General features: G+C 41.3%; 1 protein-coding gene across 10 annotated transcripts in view; it reads right to left on the minus strand.

The window, feature by feature from the left end:
• SRGAP2 (SLIT-ROBO Rho GTPase activating protein 2) overlaps positions 1-20,581 on the minus strand; it is a 238,155-nt gene that overhangs the window by 108,975 nt on the left and 108,599 nt on the right. For all 10 annotated transcript variants that reach the window (XM_067729190.1, XM_067729188.1, XM_067729189.1 and 7 more), the window contains exon 4: positions 7,640-7,802. In XM_067729190.1, the coding sequence (XP_067585291.1) occupies positions 7,640-7,802 (163 nt within the window). The remainder of the gene's footprint in view (positions 1-7,639; positions 7,803-20,581) is intronic.

Below are 20,581 nucleotides of genomic sequence, written 5' to 3' on the forward strand. Positions count from 1 at the left end.
AGCTGGCAGGCTTCCATCCCCTACACAAATAAGCTCAGCTTCACATCCTATTCTTTTTTCCAAAGGGGATCTCTCCAACAGATATGAGAGAATAAAGCTCAATTAACTGGAACAGAGTTTTGCTACCAACAAGATAAATTAGGCAACTGGAACAGCTGTCTATAAAGCACCACACAACACTGTTAGTGACCATGTTATAACATGGAGGAAATTCAATCAATATCAGATACTGAGATCCATGGGGGAGGGGGCGTAGGGTAGACTGGAGAAGAGATGAAGGGATAAATCAATCATCTACTCTTTCTCCCAGAGATATCTCCAAGTTAAACCCTTTCTCAAGAGGGCAGAGCACAGACTCCGGAAATCCATTCTCTCTCCATTGATTCAATCTACGGTACCTACCAGGGACATTCAACTCTACCATCATCGTGAGTCATTTCCTCTCCTTTTCTCAGTTACGACAACACCACCATAGAACACGCCTCCTTGCAGAATCATCATCCTCTCCCCTCACATATGCCAAACAGCTGGACTCAAAGACTCCATAGGAAATCCTATCCAAAGGGGATAAATGGGTAGGTAGGCAAAAAGTACTGCTTTTAGTTTCAAATCGCGTTTATCCTCTTTTACTGCCAGAGCCATTTCCTTGGTGCCAAAGGAAATCTGACTGGTCATGTCAATTCTCTTGTGACTGATCTCCTGGGAAAAGGACATTAACACCTCAGGGCCCTGCAGAAAACTATTAATTGAACCTCTTATGTTTCTTCCTCAGCACCCTTCTTGCATTTCTTAATTCTTGAAGTGTGAACTATTTACCTGATGCCAGATTCACCCTCTTTCACCCTCCAAGAATAAAGCAGGGAAACGATAATGGGTTGCCTTGACAAACTGACCTAGATGCTTCAACACTGTCTGTAGCAGGGGAAAACATGGCTCACAGACAGACAGATGGGATCTTATGGCTTCAGATGTACCGCTGTGCTCTCGGGTTTCCCCAAGATGGAAACCAGAGTATCTACAGCAGTGATTCTCAACCCTGACTATATGAAAGGATCAGCTGGGCCCTATCCCAGAGAACATGATTCAATTGCCCTGAGGTGGGGCCTTGGCGTGGTATTTTTTAAATTATCTTTTAAATCAACTTTATTGAGGCATAATTTACATACAATAAAACGTATACATTTTGCGTATGTACTATGATACATTGTGACAAATGCACACATTTATGTAACCACCACCATAATGAACACTGTATGACATTTCCATAACCCCCAGTTCCCTTGTGTCCCTTGGCAGTCATCCTCCATCCCCACTCTGGCCCCAAGGCAATCACTAATTTACTTTCTATCACTATAGATTAGGGTTATCTTTTATAAAATTTCATATAAATGGAATCATACAGAATGTACTCATTGTGTCTGGCTTCTTTTTATCAGTATAATGTTTTGTGAGTTCATCTACATTATTGTATCCATCAGCATTTCATTTCTTTCTATTGCTGAGTAGTGCTCATATATGGATGTAACACAATATGATTTTCCACAATATGCTTACCTATCTGTTGATGGATTATTATAAATAAATAGCCAAAACTAACTACCATTCGTTTCCTATGGTAGCCATAACAAATTTTTGCAAATTTGGTGGCTTGAAACAACACACATTTATTGTCTTATAGTTCTGGAGGTCAGAAGTCCAAAAGCAAGTTCACTGGGCCAAAACCAAGATATCAGCAGGGCTGAGTTCCATTAGAAGCCTCTCAGGGAGAATCTGTTTCCTTGCCTTTCCTAGCATCTAGAGCTACATTCCTTGGCTCCATCTTCAAAGCCAGTGGCCCAGCATCTTCTCTCTGTGACTTTGCTTCCCTCTGCTTCTCTCACATGGCTGGCCTTCTCTTTTGTCTGTAATCTCCCTCCACCTCCCTTTTACAAGGACACTAGTAACTGCATTTAGGGCCCACTTAGGTAACGAAGCATAAAATCCCCATCCTAAGATCCTCAAATTCATCATATGTGTAAAGACTTATGGATAAAGTAAACATTCACAGGTTCTAGGGATTAGGACAGGGACATCTTTGGGGTGGGACCATTATTCAGCCTACAACAAAAGCTATTATGAATATTCAGGTACAAGTCTTTGTGTAGATATATACTTTTATTTCTCTTGGATAAATATCTAGACATGGAACTGATGGGTTATATGGTAAGTACATATTTAACTTCATAAGAAACTGCGAAACTATTTTCCAGAGCGGTTGTCCCATTTTACATTTTCACCAGCAACATATGAGAATTCCATCCATCTGAACAGTTGGTATTGTCAGTCTTTTTAATTGTAACCATTCTAGTGAGTATGTTGCATATCTCCATATAGTTTTAATTTGCATTTCCCTGATGATTAATGATATTGAGCATCTTTTCATGAGCTTATTGGCCATTTATATATATCTTCTTTAGTGATGTGTCTATTAAAACCTTTTGCCTATTTAAAAAAATGTGTGTATTCTGTCATCTTATTATTGAGTTCTATGTATTGCAAATGTATTCTCCCAGTCTGTGGCTTATCTTTCATTTTCTTAACAATGTCTTTCCAAGAGCAAAAGTCCAAGAATTGATGAAGTCCATTTTACCTTTTATTTTTCTTTTATAGTTCATGCTTTCTATATCCTAAGAAATCTTTGTCTCTTCAAGGTCACAAAGATTTTTTTTTAAGAACTTCCCAAGTGACTCTCTTGCAAAGAAGAAGTTGAGAACTACTGGTCTGTTGGGAATCTGACCTAGCTTTCTCAATTTAACCTGACTTTCTGCCATAGAACCTTAGGGTAATAAAGGTAAAACAGGAGTACAGTTACCTGAAATACCATAAAAAGAAGAATGCAATTCAGAGTCTTAGGACTGTCTGAATTGACTGCTTTCCAAGCCTAAGTGTGAGCAGCTGTTAAGGGCTAGAAACAGTGACTTGAAAAGCCAGGTTGGAGGTACTTTTAGGGTATCCCAGCTAAGTGAAAGGAGGAGAGGACAGGACTGTCTTCTCCCCAGTGGGAAAAAGCACACCCAAGTTTATTTCAATTTAAACTGAGAAAGTGAGAAGAATGATTTCTATTCTTGGTGGAATTCTTTAGAACATGCCTTTCACAGAGACGAGATGGAGCTGGGAGTCAGAGTTGGCAGTATTTGGCCCCCATTTTTGAAGTCACCACATTAAACAAATGAATGGCAGCAATAATATTTCCCCAGACCTTGGTTCCGACAGGGGTTAGACAGACTGAGCTTTCATTGCATGAAAGGAGATGTCAGGAGCACCAAACAGGCACAATTTTCCCTGGAGTCCTAGACAAAGTGGGCCTGTTTCTAAGCTGTGGACAGGAGGTTACTTTCTCTAGATGTTATATTTAGCTAAAGGAGTCTCTACCAGGGCTTCATGCAACATGTAAAATATGTCCCAGCAGACATAACCACAAACCAGAGGGCCAGCAGGGAGCATCTCTTAAGGGGGTTCAGTAGCATAGAAGGGCCAATTGTGCAGCCACCCTGACATCCCCAAATTAGCTGAGTTAGCTGTGAGCCAGATTTTTGGTCAGTTCTCATATTTAATGAGTCTTTGTTTCCCTCTTACTAGAGATTCTGCCCCTGGGGAGAAAAACATGCTGCCCTATTTCATTCTCAACTTCCAGCTGCTTGTCCAGACACCAGGTAGGAGAAACAACCCAATGTTGATGTTTAACACCTCCAGACCCTTTGAAGGGTTGTGTGCTAAAGAAAAGATTAGGTTAATTCTGTAACTAAGTGAAATATCTGAATTCAATGAAAAAGAGCAAGAAAATCCAGAGTACTCTCTACTCTGCATACAACACCTAGAGAGGCCTAATAGAACACGTAGGTGGAAAACCTTGGGTTCTAGAGCCAGATGACTGTATTCAAATATACTAGTCTCACTTCTTTTTTTGCTTAATCTCTCTAAGCCTCAGTTTCTTCCTCCATAAAAGAAGGATAATAGTAATAACCACCTTATTGTAAGGATTGAATAAGATAATGCATACAAAGCGCCTAAGATATTACCTGGCACATAAGGGTTCCAAAAATTTTGGTTCTGATGATTATAGCCTTTGCCAAAGGATCATTAAGTTTTATAGATTAAAAAAATTTTTTTTTAAGGAAGAAAACCCGTGATTTTTGCCAGTGACAAGCAGGTTCAAATTCACTAAAACGCAGGTAAATTTTCACAGGTGTCCATAGCTGAACCAGAAACAAAGGTATCTTTTCGGAAGCCTGTGTCTCCAGAGAAATGTGGGTTTTCCTTTTGCTACTGGAACCAAATTTACAGGTAAAATAAGAGGTATATTTATTTTATATATTTGGATTTCAGTGTGGTGTCTCTTGGTTGCTGGCCATCATAGATAATAGAATCTGAAACAATGCTTCATTCTTTAAGAAATGTGGTCTTCCATTGCTTAAGCCAGCCGCCTCTCCATACGCAGACCCACTTTTGTTCACTCTTATCTTGGGGACTGTAGCTTACCTATCACAATTTAACAAAGGTCATCCAACAACTGGAAGGAAGCCCTCAGTGTAGGACACCTTTGTCATCACACAATTACAGTGTATTTGGTTTCTAAGGTAGCATGGAAGTCGTATAGCCCAAATACTTTTCCTTAAACTTGAGGGGACTGAGGCATAAAAAAGAGAGGTAATTGTCCAGAGTTTCAGAGTTACTGGCAAAGCTGAGCAGAAGGGAAAGGGTCCCTTAGAGAAGGGCTCTGCTCTAATAGCATAAAGTAAGCCCCAGAAAGCTTCACATAACTTCCAGGGTGACCAGGGACATTCCTCAGTTCTCTTACCCGATTATTATAGCTCAACCAGTGGGATTCTAATTCTTCATGTGCAACATATTCTAAACAAAAGAGACTGAAAATTTAAGGTATGGAGAGAAAATGCTTCTTTGTCCATTACTAGAAAGCAGAGAGCCTCTCGCCCAGCCAAAAAGAATTAACCTATTCTTACAATCAGCCAAGCCAGCTTCTACCTTAGAGTTCTCTGCGTACATTGGACACCAGGGGAGAGAAAAAAGAGGTTATTAACCCTGTGGGATAGTAAACATTGGCTATTCAACAATCCTACGGATATCTCTAATCAGCTATAATTTAACTGATGAAAAGTTATAATGATCAAGAGAAAATCCTATGATCCGTAACAACATACAACCATATGAACAAATCTCACAAATACAATGATGAATGAGAGAAACCAGACACAAAAGAGTACACACTGCATGATTCTATTTATATAAAGTATGAAACCAAAGAAAACTAATCTCTGCTGTGGACAGCCTGGACTGATGTTGTCCTTGGGTGTTGGGACCACCCCTCCCAACACCCCAGTGACTAGAAGGGAGCATGAGGGGACTTCTGGGGGTACTGAAATATTCTGTTTCTTGATCTGGGAGATGGTTACCAGGTGTGCTCAGTTTGTAAAAATGCATTTAGCTGTAAGCCTATGATACATGCACTTTTCTTCAACGAAATGTAATATATAAACAGTCCTGTGATTAATTAGAAATCCTTCCTTACACCCTCAGCATAGAAATGCACGGCTTAAGGAGGTCAATGCTTAGACCACAGCTAGGAATATCATTCATGAGTGGGTAGGGATATACACCATGTCTTATATACATGCCATGCACTTAGGCTTTTTGTGAAATGTGAATGGCATTTGAGGAACCAGGAACATGTCTTTGATAGCTGGCTGCCTTTGGCATAAACATCTCTGAGATCTGGAGGGGTTATAAAACTCTCTCTGCTTGGTTCTTCTCTAACTTTCTGAAGCTGGGAGAAAAGGGACCTGAGAGATTGGGTGAAGTCTAGATAGCTGAAAATGTCTCATAAAAGTTTTCCTCAGATGAACAGAGAAAATGGAGGAGGGAACTATCCATCAACCCCTTTTCTTCTCAAGATAGTCTAAGTGGCTGTCAGGATCGTAGAGAAGTGGTATCTGATCACTGTCAAGGTTCCACCTAAATAGGTTTAAAAATATGTTTTTTAAAAATAAAGATTGTATATATTTCAGGTGTACAACAAGATGAGTTGATACACACATACACAGTGAAATGATTACTACAGTCAATATAATTAATATATCATCTCCTCTCATAGTTACCTTTTTTGTGTGTGTGAAAAGAGCCCCTGAAATCTACTCTCTTAGCATAGTTCCAGTATTCAATACAGTATTATTAACTATAGTCATTAATTTTAGTCACATACAACATCACCAAGTGTTGCAGAATGATTCAAGTTAATGAAAAGCAAGCTAGAGCAGATGCTGGGAAGCATGAGGACACGGTGAAAAGTACCCTCACCCCTAAACCAAGTATGGCCCCAACGAGAGCACAGCCGGGCCACTAAAAATAGCTAGTGAGCTCTGCAAGGAGTTATCTTTCTCTTCCTTCTTTTCATTCTGAGATGATTGTACCCTTAATATCCTGTCTGTAAGACACAGGGAAAGCCCCTTCACAGATGCAACTATGTAGATGGACGATTCTAAAGCAGTTCTTTTTTCATGCTGGTATAAACAGAAGAAATTGTGTTCTAATTCCAGACGTACTGAGATCTGTATACTTCCTAATGTTAAGAATTAGAAAACTGACGAAGAACTAAGGCTACTATCGACCACAGTCCTATTTACTGAAGTCCATTCTCTCCCAGCATCAAATTTTAACACTGGATTTTGTCAACTGCGAACCAGTGAATTCCCTATATATGAAATTAATGATAGCCCTCTATATATCCTCTTTTTACATACCAATTGTGGGAAGATTATTCACCTTCTAAAAAATCTTCTGGGGATGTCAGAGCTTGAATGTTGGACATGGTATATCATGTACAATGGTTGGGGCTTTTGCCACCATTTGTAACCAAAAGTCATAAATAAATGACTCCATTAAGAGCTCAGGTTGAGATAGCTTAGAAAAGAGCTTCTTGGGTTTCCAAAAGGCTAGTTCCACTACTGACAGGTAAGGTGAATTTGGTATAAATTTCTTAAGATTATCACAATAAATTTTGAGTTTTTCCTTAGTCAAATTTTTCGACATACACCCAAGGATTTGTGACAAACAACTGAGCTTCAGAAAGCATTCAGGGATGGGTTTGAATTCCACCTGGGGTACCAAAAAAAAAAGAGGAAGAAAGCATTCAGGGACCCAAAGACAAAGATACGTCATGATAAGAATAACCAAATTCATGAGTTCACCTTGGCCAAGATGAGAACTTGGAAAGAGAACTAAACCAAAAACATAAACATACATGGATTTTCTAAATGAACTAGAAGAATAAATCATGAAATGACACAGAAGGTTTCCACATCTCAACAGCTTCACAAACCACTTAGGAAATCAACCAAACACAGTCATTATTAATATACGCAAATTATGAATTATGCTGCCAGTCCTGGGGTTGTACCTTGCAAATGGTTACTTTCTCAGGGCTACTATAAATTCAACTCAGAAAGGAAGAAAAAGAGCCAATTCAAATTTTTTCTCCATAAGTACATGGCAGGGCAAGACCCATGGAAAGCCTTTTAAGTGGGCCAATAAGATATTCTTTCTTTTATTTACAAGACTGTGTCTTTGACTAGAAATAGCTATTTACCTTTTTAAAGAGTCTTCCTGAGTCCTCACTGACTTGGACAAATCGAGGAATGATATTATTCAGGTAGATGTCACTCAGGGTGGTGTGGTCCCTGCTCTCCCGCTTCACCTGGTTTAAGAGGAGATTCCAGCAGTTGACTGGAGAGAGAACATTTTGATCCTTCCTGCGAGAAACAGCAAGAAAAAAAAAAAAATCAGTGTTGGTAAGCAGGCAGGGCCAACATCTATGACTACAGTCCATGTCACAAAATCGCAGCCATCAGAGCCCAACCAGAAATAAAGATGTCTTTCCTGAAATTGCACCTCTAGTTTTCTCTTTTTCTAAAAACTCAGTGGAGGAAAAAGGGAGAAAATAAGAATAATGAAAAGGGGAAGGAGGAGAGAGGAAGAGGGAAAGAGGATTAGAAGAAGCAGGATTATCTGTTGAGCATCTATTATGTTCTAGAAACTTGGTAAAATCTTTATATGCATTATCTCATCTAAGCTCCATCATTTTGTTGTCAAAAAAGAACTACCATTATCTCCATTTTACTAATTAAAAAAAAAAAAACACTCAGAGAGGTTGTCACTTGCCCACAGCTAGTAAGGAGTCACAGAGACAGTAAGAGGGAGTCAGGGACCAGAACCACAGTTCTGTGCTGACTAGAATGATTCTAGGAGGTCTAACTCCAAATTCCATGACTTCAACCACTAAATCATTTGGTTTTTGTCTAAGATTAGCGGGAAAAGTTAGTCTCTAGACAAAAATCTACACTACAGACTAAATAAATCCCCACACATTCATCTCTCATAGGATTCAATGAAGACAACTGTGGAGGCATTTGCCATAAAAAGGTCACCGAAAACTCTTCAGCCTCACAGAACGCATCTACAGAGGTTAGATTTCATTGATTGAGCCATTTTCTATGTCCCATACAACCAAGAGCATAAACCGTATCTGAACACATGTGTTCCAAAGATGTCTACAACCTGAGTGGAACAGTAAAGCACCAAACCTAGATGTTCATTTCTACTGAAATCGCTGTGATCCAAAAGAATTATTGATTACTTACATAATCAGCTCACAGCACTAATTTAAGCAACACAAAGTTTTACATCTGCAAGTTGGACTTCTTAAAGGAGAGAAACAGAAGGTAGGGGTTATTTATCAAGCGCTTACTGTATACTTGGCCCATGGCTGGGCCCTATACTCATGTTGTTTAACTTGAACTCTACAAAACTTGATGAAGTGGGGGTTATCAACCACATTCAGCAGATGAGGAAAGTTGGACTAAGAAAGGTTAAATATCTTGTTCAAGGTCACATAGCTAAAAAGTGGCAATGCTGGCATTCAAGAACAAGCCCTGTAATTGAAAAGAGAATGCTTGTAATCACTGCAAAGTATCACAACCAGTTTGTTCCCGTTTCCCCTCTCCCCTCCCTACAGACACACTCTTAATGCAAAGAAAGTGAGCTGAGAGTGGCTTGGTTAGCAAGTCTGCACCACTTCCCTTCCTGCTGCCAGGCACCTGTGACTTGTAGAGCATGGAGTTCAACTTAGAAGGGCTCTTTCAGTTCAGTCGTAAGGTAACTATTAACAAATAATCCCGCCACACCTATTCTGGCTTCTGAACACACCATTAAATCAAAATATCTGTCTGACCAGCACCAACAGGCTGTTTCAAACGAATGAATATTAGAGTCCAAATTGAAACTGTTCTATAACTGCACTCCTCCCCGACCCGCTGCCCCAGGCACCACACTTCTGTGGTCAAAATCCCTAACATGTATGTGCTGACCACTGTGGGAACAATTGTATCCACTTACCTTTCTAGGGAAATTAAAAGATTTCTATGGAAATTAAAAATATATACTAGCTAAGAGAGAGAGATACATGTAATTAGTCCGCTCCTTTCAAAATTTCTAGCATCTGGGGAAAAAAAAAGGTAAATAGGAAACAATCCTAAACTCAAAATGGTGAGACCTGCGCACAAGCATTCAGCAATATTTGATATTTCCACTGCAAGAAAACTTTCAAACTGATTCCAAATCAGTCTCAGTTACAAAATCCTAAGTAATCTAATTTTGGGGGGGTGGCAAGATATCCATGTCCTCAGTAAGCATGGGATATACCAGGCAATTACACTTGCTTTTTAAAAGGGCAGATCTCCCATGACCTTAACTTTACAAATGGTTTCAATCTGTTTCTTGCAGATGAATGTGGGTTGGTGGTGCCTCTTTGTTCTTCTCCTAGAGTGCTTTACACACATAAAAACATACTACAATTCAATTTTATAAATGTATAAACACTTGTATCTTAAATGAACAAAGTACAGTAGTAGGAGCTTTAGTGGTTATAAAAGTGCTGATGTCACAGTACAGTGTGGGAGACAAAGAAAGACCTATAATATAACAAAAGGTTAAAGGTATGAACAAGGGGCCTCGTAGCTCACCAATGTACATCACAGATCACAAGTGAGGCAGGAGAGGCAAAACCGGTTCAATACCATGCAAGGTGATGCAGAGCATAAATACCAAGGGGACCCTTGAGTAAACAAAGATGAGTTAAGAAGGATGGGCAGAAGTGGGACTCTTTTAAAATGCCTTATCACTTAACATTCATAAATATATATTTATTAAAAATTTCTAAGGTGCTACAAAAACTTTTACCACATGTATTTATTTCCATTCTTACAGCATGTGGTGGGACAGCCATTATTAGTTTCAGGGAGCAGAAGCTTTAAAATGTGTTCTGAGAAATGCTGGAGTTACAGAGAATCATATTTCAGTTTCAAACAACTGTAATATACCCATTCAAATGAACAACCGCCACTGAAATATGTAAAGGACGCAGGACCCAGTTTCCCTGCAGTAGATACCACCACAATGTCTCATGGGCTGCTGAGGTGAGCTTTGTTATATGCAAGCTTTGGAATAAAGAATCAATGCGTGTATCCAGACTGCTGGAAAACATGTTATCGATCAGAATGTATGCTGCTCTGCACAGGTTTAGTTTTGAATTCAACCTGTGTGCCTCCTTGAGTAAAGCTGTTCAGGTGAGCACATGATTTGAGACACAGTGGCCAAGTTCAATTACGTGCCACAGAAGGCTTAGGGGCCTATGCTGAGTTCATGGTAGACCACAGTTGGGTAGTAAGGATATACACGCTCAATATCATCTCATTTCATTATCAGTTGTTATAAAGCTTATTATACATTTCCATTTATCCAATTAATATTGATGAAGGAGAATAGGAATAGCTTCTGGGTAATGTCAGTGATTCAACTTTAAAACAGAAAACACCCTTCTTTTTCAAGCATCTAAATCAATTTAAAACTATCTCAAGATTATGACAACTAGTCTGCATGAGTCGGGATTTCTTGATATCGAGCAACCCAAACCAGAACCTGAAATAACTTGGATGCTGAAACTGATATAAAACTGCAACTCTGATTCATAATCTGGGTTCATAAACCCAGCCTCATTGTTTCTACTGATTAACTCTGTAATAAGTACTCTTTATAAATTGGCACTTTAAAAGTAGATTTACACCTATGAAACACTGCTTTGATCTGTTGCATATATGGGAGTTCTATGTAAGATTTTCAATTTAAAAAAGGAGTCTATGGCCCTAAAAGAAAGTACTAGACTCTGTTGTCTGTTTCTCCCAGGGTTTCCCAGTTTTTTACGATTACTGTAGTTTTCATACAATATTTTGGGCTCTTTGAGTTTGTATGCTTTCTCAGACTTATTTCTCCTTCCAACGGAGGTGTCTTAATTAATTCATTTATTTATTTTGGGATAGTGGTGGGGAAGGAGAGGTGTGGGGCATGCAGTAGGAGGGGAACACAATTCCACTGTAGAGGCAATTTTCCCAGCCACTGTGAACAAAGGCGAAACACACTTCAGGCTGGAAAATGAGCAAGTCAACGAGACGTGATTTCATAGGGAGCAAATTAAGGTTCTGCGAGAGTGGTTTCCTGCTTCAGCAGCTTTGCAGCCTGATTTTATTTGGGGCTGCTAGAGCCAAGAGAGCTTCGTTTGGTCAGGAGATTGAAATTTGTCTTTATATCTTTTCCATCTATCATTTGTTTGTACAGTTTCCTTACTTCCCCCACCCACAGAGTCTTAGGTTGTGTGATACTTAGGCATTTAAAGAAAAGGGTCTGCATCCCTTAGGCATGTGCTGAACAGCTGCAAACCTCCTCAAACACTAATCCCTAAAAAGCAGACAAAATATCCAGAAGTATTTTTATTACTTAAACATTTTTTCAGGAGGAAGATCAAGAAAACGTAATACTGTAATTGAGAGGGAATGACTCTGGAGTCAAAAAAAAACCAGGAGAAAAAGGAGGCTCAGAAAGTCACGAGCCAACTATGCATCCACAGAATGATCATTGTAAATGATCTAAAACAGCCTAACCCGGGGCTTCCCTGGTGGCGCAGTGGTTGAGAGTCCGCCTGCTGATGCAGGGGACACGGGTTCGTGCCCCGGTCCGGGAAGATCCCACATGCCACCGAGCGGCTGGGCCCATGAGCCATGGCCGCTGAGCCTGCGCGTCCGGAGCCTGTGCTCCGCAACAGGAGAGGCCGCAACAGTGAGAGGCCCGTGTACTGCTAAATAAATAAATAAATAATAAAATACCTAAGGTGAAGAGCTAACTCCATAAAGGTCCAAATTGGCCTTGACAGAACACTTCCCTTTTTTCCATCTCCCCTTTGTTCAGTTTCAGTTGTCTCATCTATAAAATGGACACATGTCCTGTTGTTGTACATCTAGCTCCCCAAAGATCTTCAAAGCATGACTGTAAAATCCTGCACGCTCTCCTGGCCTAAGGTGCCATTTAATTAATGATGACTATGTTCACAGCTCTGCAGATGGGCTGCATGACACAAGCCTGGCATTACCGGATGGCTTGAGCTTCTGCATTGTTCTACTGAGGTACGTTTCCTTTTGGGCCAATGGTCTCTGACTCGCCCACCTCATGGGGCTGTTGTGTGGCTCAAATGTAAAGCACTATACAAATGTGAAGAAATATTATTATTTTTATTTCCAAACAAACTAGGATTCAGCATTCATCAATTTCCAACATGCTCCTCACCCGGCCCTGGGTCAGGGCCAAGAGCTCAGCCTGCTGCAAATGCACAGCCCTCAGCAAATAATGGTTGGGATCAGACCGCAGCAACAGGCAATTAAGCAAGCAGCTGTAAGTCTCTGGGAAGACATGAGGGAGATACCAACAGGAGAGCAGAATTTAATCTTCCACTGTCCTTCTGCCAAGGGGCAAGGTGGAAGGATCAGTCCTGCGTTCCACACGGGAAACTGTGCTGAGGTAGACAGGAAAGAAGCCAAAGGGAGCCCAGATTGCCAGAACCCTAGATGCTTCTGCAGCTTCCACCGAGACCCCTTTCCCAACATTCCTATCAAACCTGTCAGTCTGTATATAAATATGGCAAATGTCAATACATCTAAGAAGAATGCGGTTTCTCACTTTTAAAAACAGACATACATGTGAGGGTATACAAACACCCAGATGAGTTAAACAAATACATCATTCAATATAGATTATTGAGTACCCAACTATGAGGAGGATAAAAAATAAATAAAAGGGATCATTTAGTGATAGTTGGACAGGAAACTAGTGACAAGGAGGAGGCTAGATTTTTAAACCTAAATTCCTGCCTGGTACCTTGATTAAAATGAAGTGAACTGAGGCAGCCAAAGAGATTACTTTATTCAGATGAGTGTTATTAGCCTTTCTGGCTTACTTTTTCTATTATGCATTTTGCTGATGCTGACAGAAGCAGACCGGCTGGATAGAGAGGCAAAGCCGCAGCGGATTTATGGCTTGACAGTGCCATGCATAAAATCAGACCCTTGCTGACCCAGATAAGCCAGAGGATGGTTGGGATTTGCTGCGGAAGGTGTTAAAAGAAGGAGGGGAAAAAAATCACCAAGGTGAGAACTGACTTGAAAAAGATTTTGCCTATAATAGTTGCTGCTGGTTGGGTGACCCAGTGGTACAGTGGCAGCCTGGAGGTATCTTTCAAAGATAGGCAGGCGGGCAGGCAGGGAGGGGGCAGGCACACTTCCCTGGGCTTATCACAGCTACAGCTTCAGTTTTGCCAGCAATGAGAGCAGAGTAGGAGAGTTCAGAGACAGAAAGAAAAAAGGGCCAAAGGCAAAAAAATGTATATTCTATGTATGGAGAAACCAGCTTTCAAATTTTCAGGGACAAGTTAATACCACAAATTGTCTTTAGTAGCCTAGACAGATGATTAGAAAGGATTCAAGCAGTGGTGTACCCACCTTACTCAAAATAGTCTAAACTGTCCCCTATAATCAGATTTGGGGGAAGAGCTGTATGGAAATGGAATTCTTGTGACTCTGGATTAGTTCCAAGGAGCCCAGCCACACCCTTGGGATAATGGCATATTCAAGATCCGGGAGCTTAGGAATCTGCTTTGAAGTTGAGAACTGGACTAGCACGTGTCTGACATCTTAATGACTATTTCCTGAATGACTGTAGGGCCAAGGTTCCTCTGAGTCAGGTCAGAGAACTGGGAGTGGTTCCCAAATCTGAGCCATTGTAGAAGCGAAATGGAAATATCTCCATCAATTTATGTCAGGTGAGAGACTTGGCCTGCCCTTCAAGCACCCCCCACCCCATCCCATGTTCATGGCGAGAGAAGGTTAGAGGCTCACTCAAGACAGCTCTGTGGACCCCGTGAGAAGAGACTTGGTTTGGTGGGGGCAGGGGGCCAGGGTCGACACAAGATTTGAAGCTTTTCCATCCCAATTTCTTGCCTAGATTTCTGACAGCTTATTGTCCAGCCTTCTTCTCTGAGTCCCCGATCTCTAAAGTCTTATTTCGTTCATTCATTCAACAAATACTGATTGAGCACCACTATGTGCCAGGCACTGTTCTGGGCACGAGGGTTAAAGGGAGCAAAATTCTTGCTTCTGACCTGCTTCTCCCATGTTTACAGACCTCCTGGATCCAAGATATGACTTCCCTGCTCCTAAACTGTCGATCAGCTATAACCCACATCCTACCCCAGTCTTGATGCTTGAGTGTACACTGGCTTGGATGGCCCATCATGAAACCCTGATTTGGCTGACTTAGAAGATCTACCTTCCCACCAGCCCATTCATGGCTTCCGCAGACCTGGGTCCTTCCCTTCATTTATATCCCCTGTCCTGCCACTAGCATTCTCAGAACTATAGGGAGGTACAAACAAAGAGGTTACTAAACCCTCCTTGTGTACTCTGAGTACAACCAAAATGCTGGAGAACAAAAACTATGCCAATATGATCCATAGAACTAAGGGCCTAGAAATTTACTTATGTATTAAAATTTCCCCTGTCAACCACCCCCCCAAATAGGCTGTGATCTTTCAAAAGTCTGAGCTGACTAATTCACTTAATTAAAATGAAATATCATAGCAAGAGCAAAAGACATGTGATTGATGACCAAGGAACAAAAGAGTCATATATGTTTCTCAGTTTAAAAAGATTTTATAACCATCTACATTAAGTTAGATCCACATATTCCATAGAATAACCTGCAAACAACTCTACAGTTATATCTTCAGTTTTTTCTTCTGTAGTTAATTAAGATGTCACCAGAAACCCCATAAGTAATTATAGCACATGACAAACACACAGAGAGAAAAAAATACATGCAGATGTGTTAGCAGATTTTTTTAATGAATGAAATTTTGGGAGATGACTGAGACAGATAGTTTGGCTTACTCCTGGTAGTTCATTCTAGAAAAATAAATACCTGTTTGTGCCAAACTGGAATGATGTCACTCAGAAATCCACACACATCTTCAAAGCAGTAACCACTACCTTGGGAGCAAGCATCTCTCAGGCACCAGGCAGGAGTGGAGAAGCTTGATCTACAGCCAGTAACTCCTCTTGCCTGGCAAATGGTCCTTTAGCATGTCAAGTACCAACAAGCCACTTGAGAAGAAAGGGTATCCCTAAGATTCAGACCTCCCCCTCCAGAATACCCGTTAATGAGACAATATGTTTCCTTACTTGGCTCATGATAACAATGAGAAAGGAGAAATAAAGTAAAATGATTTGGTTCTGTGAAACTATAGAGCTACATGGAATGAAGTCTAAATAGTCATCAGGTCTGCGGCCTGCATCATCATCAGTTCTCATGTGTTATTTTGATATTTATCTTGCTTACTGGAAGGAAGCCTCTTGAGGACAGGGGATAGTTTGGAATACTCGATGAACGTCTATCACCAACAATGGGTGGGTAGTTAATCATTATCCACTAATGACAGATATCACAGCCACAGAAATCCTGTTAAATGTAGAGCACAGTAAGACAATTCATTTAATGAATAGTTAATATCTTCGGCCTCCATTAATCTTGCCTAATCAACTACTGCAGCATGAATCTGGGAGGCTGCTGAGTGACTGAATTTGTTCACCCACTGGTTTGTGTGCTGTAAATTACAGCATATTATTAACCATGCCGACACTTTGCTGGCAAAATTTTAAAGGGACGGGTGGAGTAAAAGACGCCTTGGTCAATTTCCAGGTTAGTCGGTTACTGAGTTCTACTGGTCTATAAGGACTCTGGATGAACAATGATACCCCATCTCAGCAAGGTGGTATTCTGTGGAAAGCACTCTGAACCATGCTTACGACCTATAGTCTAGTCTTAATTCTGCCACTTGCTGGCCAGGTAATCTTGGATAAGTCACAGATGCACTCTGGACCTCAACATTTCTTCATCTACTTAAAAAAAAATAAATGGGGACAGCAGACCTGCCCTGCCCAACTCACATGGCTATTATGAAGATCAAATCACATGAGGTAATGTCCATAAAAAAAATCATAAAATGTTCTACACCTACATATCAGTATCGTCATCATGTGTTATTATTGTTATAGCTATGTTATTACTTGGCAGTCCATACAATGTATTTACACACACAAAACAAAGTAGCTAGAGTCATGTCTAAAAAGACAAACATGTCCCCAAATTCCCAGGCCTTATTACCCAAGTTGCAATGAACTTGCTTTATCAATTTCATACTTTGTCCGTGCACTAAATAGGAAAACATGTTGTTGCTATTAATTTATCATCTGGTTCTCTGGAAATTCCCAACCTCAGTGAATCTCCTGTGGAGAGGAGACCTAGGAGAGGCTTTAAAGGGAAGACTTTTAAAGTGCAAAGAGAAACACCAGAGGGTATAAAAAACAGAATCCTGGGCTTCCCTGGTGGTGCAGTGGTTAAGAATCCGCCTGCCAATGCAGGGGACACGGGTTCGAGCCCTGGTCTGGGAAGATCCCACATGCCGTGGAGCAACTAAGCCTGTGCGCCACAACTACTGAGCCTGTGCTCTAGAGCCCGCGAGCCACAACTACTGAGCCCATGTGCCACAACTACTGAAGCCTGTGTGCCCTAGAGCCCGTGCTCTGCAAAAAGAGAAGCCACTGCAATGAGAGGCCTGCGCACCGCAACGAAGAGTAGACTCCACTCGTGGCAACTAGAGAAAGCGCACACACAGCAACGAAGACCCAACACAGCCAAAAATAAATATAATTTATTAATTAAAAAAAATAGTATCCTGGTATTTCAGAGCTAGAAGGGCCTTTCAAGATGGTCTAGAGTCTAGAACAAACTTGTCATTTTCTAAGTGAGGAAACTGAGGCTCAGGGAGCCTGGAGTCACAGAGATAATGGCAGAACAAGGCAAGGAACCAGGTGTCTTGACTAGCAATCATTTTCTTATTTTATTGTGGTTGTTGCTCTACTTCAACTAAGATGCTCTTAGCATCTATAAAGCACTGGTGCTGAAAGAGTTAATGGGCAATGCTCAGCTGCCCAAGCCCCAGAGCACAGAGCTATTCTAAGACAACACATAACAGGAATACCAAGGGTCCATGAACCCAGAGAGAGCAAAACTGCTGGTGCCTAATGGCGCCGGGAAGCATGTTGACACACTGCATGTGGTTACACATGAAAGGCAAGTGAATAGGAAAAGTAGTTTTGAATCCCACCCAATTCTAATTTGGGATTGGCTGTGGTCACCTACTGGAGGGCTGAGCCACACCCCAGCCACTCTGTAAAATGACCCTTCAGTTCCTTCGCTCCCTATTCTGTGGCCTCAGTTAACTCCCTCTCTGCCTTCATGAGGGCCATAACAGATATCAGGAAAAGAGGACGATCAAAGGACAGCAAGGTCCAGGAATGAGTGTGGGTGACCAGGATCACTCTGTAAGGGGAAAATTCTCAGTCTGGATTCAGGTGATTCTCACTAATATCTACCATCTCCAGGCAAGTGTGTGACCTGAAGCCTTGAGCAGCCACACTCCTAAGTCCATAAGAGAGTAGTTTCTCTAAGTGTGAGTGTTCAGGACCCCAACTCACCTTGCATCAGAATCACCTGTAGTGCTTGTTTAAAATCTGGATTCCTGTGCCCCTCTTGCCAGAGATTCTGATTTGCTACAAGTGGAGTGAGGCTCAAGAGTCTGCATTTTAAATACCCATCCCAGGTTATTTTATGCACACCAAAATTTTAAGAACCAATGTTCTTAAAAGCAATGTTTTTCAAACTGGGGGATACAACCCATTAGTGGGGTTAAAAAAAGTCAACTTAGCGGGTCACCAGCTAGCATTTTTCAGAAAATGAAACAGAAAACAATGGAACAGAATAACACAGAACAAAGTGGAAAATATCAGAGTACATCACATAGAGCAAAGATACCTAGGTTTTGTTTTACAAAAATGTTGTTGTTAGTTATTTATTTTAAAATATACATATGTCTGTATTCCAGCTTGCAATATAAGATATTTGGGGGGGGTGATTACACACCCCAGACCCTTTTGAGAATCTGAGGATTTCTTCAAAGTATTCACCTCGAAAGAAGGGAGAGAAAGAGGGAGAAAGGAAAGAAGGGAGGGAGTGAGGGATAGAGGGAGGGAGGGAGGAGGATGTTATGTACATACACATCTTACTTTGCATGAGTCAGGGGTCCCTGAGGACTTCTCTTGGGGACATTTCCTACAGGGTCTAATACTCTGGTCACAGTAGATGCCTGATATTACTGGACTATGCCAACAGCTTTCTCCTGATGCTCTGTAAACGACAGCCAGTGTCTGCAAGATGCACCTGTAAGATATGTGGCTCCACCATGCTGATTCCCTTCCCCTTACGTTTAGGGTGACTAGAAATGTTGAAGTTAAACAATGTTCTACAGAACACTAGGAGAAAGCTGATGGCAAATTCCAAGAATAAGGATTCTGAAAGCGACGGTGTGGGCACAATGTCACTGCTACCTGAGGAACACGCTCCCTGTCTAGAATACACAGGGGCAGCCTGTGGGACTGGCACCATTGTGCACCCCTATTGATAAGGTCATTAGAGGAACATATACTTTATTCCCAAGTTAGCGACTTCTCTGACCTGTCAATACCCACATTTAAAGACAGAGAGACGCAGCCTCACTTTCTCTACGTGACCAAAAGGACAGAAATTCCTTAGTCCTTGATGGAAGATTCAAAAAGGGCAAAAACAATTAGAAAAAGAGCAACAACCCAGCCTGATTGTCAACACAGTCTCATTCCAATGGTTAGAGCTATCTGCATATAGAGAGGGTGAACACAGGGGCTAAGGTTTTAGAAACCAGCCCTTGCCAAACGAGGCATATGGAGAAGAGACGTAAGGGTGGCAAGATATAACATGGGAGGGGGCAGGGGGAGATGGGGGAGCGGGCAGGGAGGACCACTGAGAAGACAGAGACTCAAACCTCAAAACTATTCTAAAATTCCCTGATGCTTTTCAGTAATTTGTTTTCATGTGGTAGATATTGGCACAGCATCTAGGATGCTTTGGGTCCATCTGTTTTTGAACTTAAGCTGTAGGCAAGATTCAGAACAGCTGGAATCAGCAGCGCTGACCATGTTATATGTGTCTGGAGGAAGGAGAGAAATAAAATGAGTGTGTGGAAAGAGGGTTAAATGGGGCAGAGGAAGGGGAATCTGGAAGCCATCCCCAGACAGAAAGGAGAAAATGTCCAGGTCAGAGATGATGCAAAAGAGCTATTAGAGAGGCCAGGGCATCTGAGTGAAGAAGGCCAAGGAGGAGAAGCAGCAGGCCCATCAGAACCGGGAGTTAGCAAACAGGGCTGAAAATTCTACAAGTTCATGTGTCAATGAGCAGTGCCCTGAGGCTTCACCTCTGAGGGACCAGATGGAGCTCATGCAAAGATCCTACATCAAGCATATTACATGAACTACTGATAAACAGTCCTCACAATCACAGCCTAGAACTGAGATGAAAGCTAGATTCTTGGTTCCCTAAATGCAACGGAGGTGATCACGGAGAACGCTAGGGAGAACAGGAGAGGAGTAGTCTTAGGAGAAAGCAGCAAGGGTCCCAATCCATAAAATGGCTTTCCCAGAGTCACAGCAGGCCCAGGGATGGGGGGGTGGGGGGTGTCCACAGGATGGTCCTCAGTGTATGCTTTGTCTGGACTTTTGAACACTGTGTTTTTGTCCTCAAGGCTAAAAACAAAAACAAAAAAATTTCAAACCAGTATTGAAATCTAGTTAGTAGTAGTCATGCCTGTTTCAGAGCATGGGTTAGCAATTCTGAAACTCTGTGTATATTCTAGGAATGAGCGATTAAATAAATATATTATGGATAATGGGTACCAGGTTTCTCAGTGTTCAGAGAACAGAGTTACAAATATGGAAAGGGGAGAAAATAGAATAAAACATGTAGTATTTGGTTGGAATTGAAGATATCGATGTGAACTCATAGGCTTCAATATAGATAACACACAGACAGATAGAGAAATTGATATAGAAGTATGTGGGTAAATGTGTGTACACATACATACATCTATTTACTACCTCTGTCTGCTGAAGGGGACTATAAACAATGGTACTCCAGTAACAAAGAGCACACCTAGCACCCATGGTTTCTA

Source organism: Pseudorca crassidens, chromosome 2, assembly GCF_039906515.1.
Source record: "Pseudorca crassidens isolate mPseCra1 chromosome 2, mPseCra1.hap1, whole genome shotgun sequence".
Lineage (NCBI taxonomy): Eukaryota > Metazoa > Chordata > Mammalia > Artiodactyla > Delphinidae > Pseudorca > Pseudorca crassidens.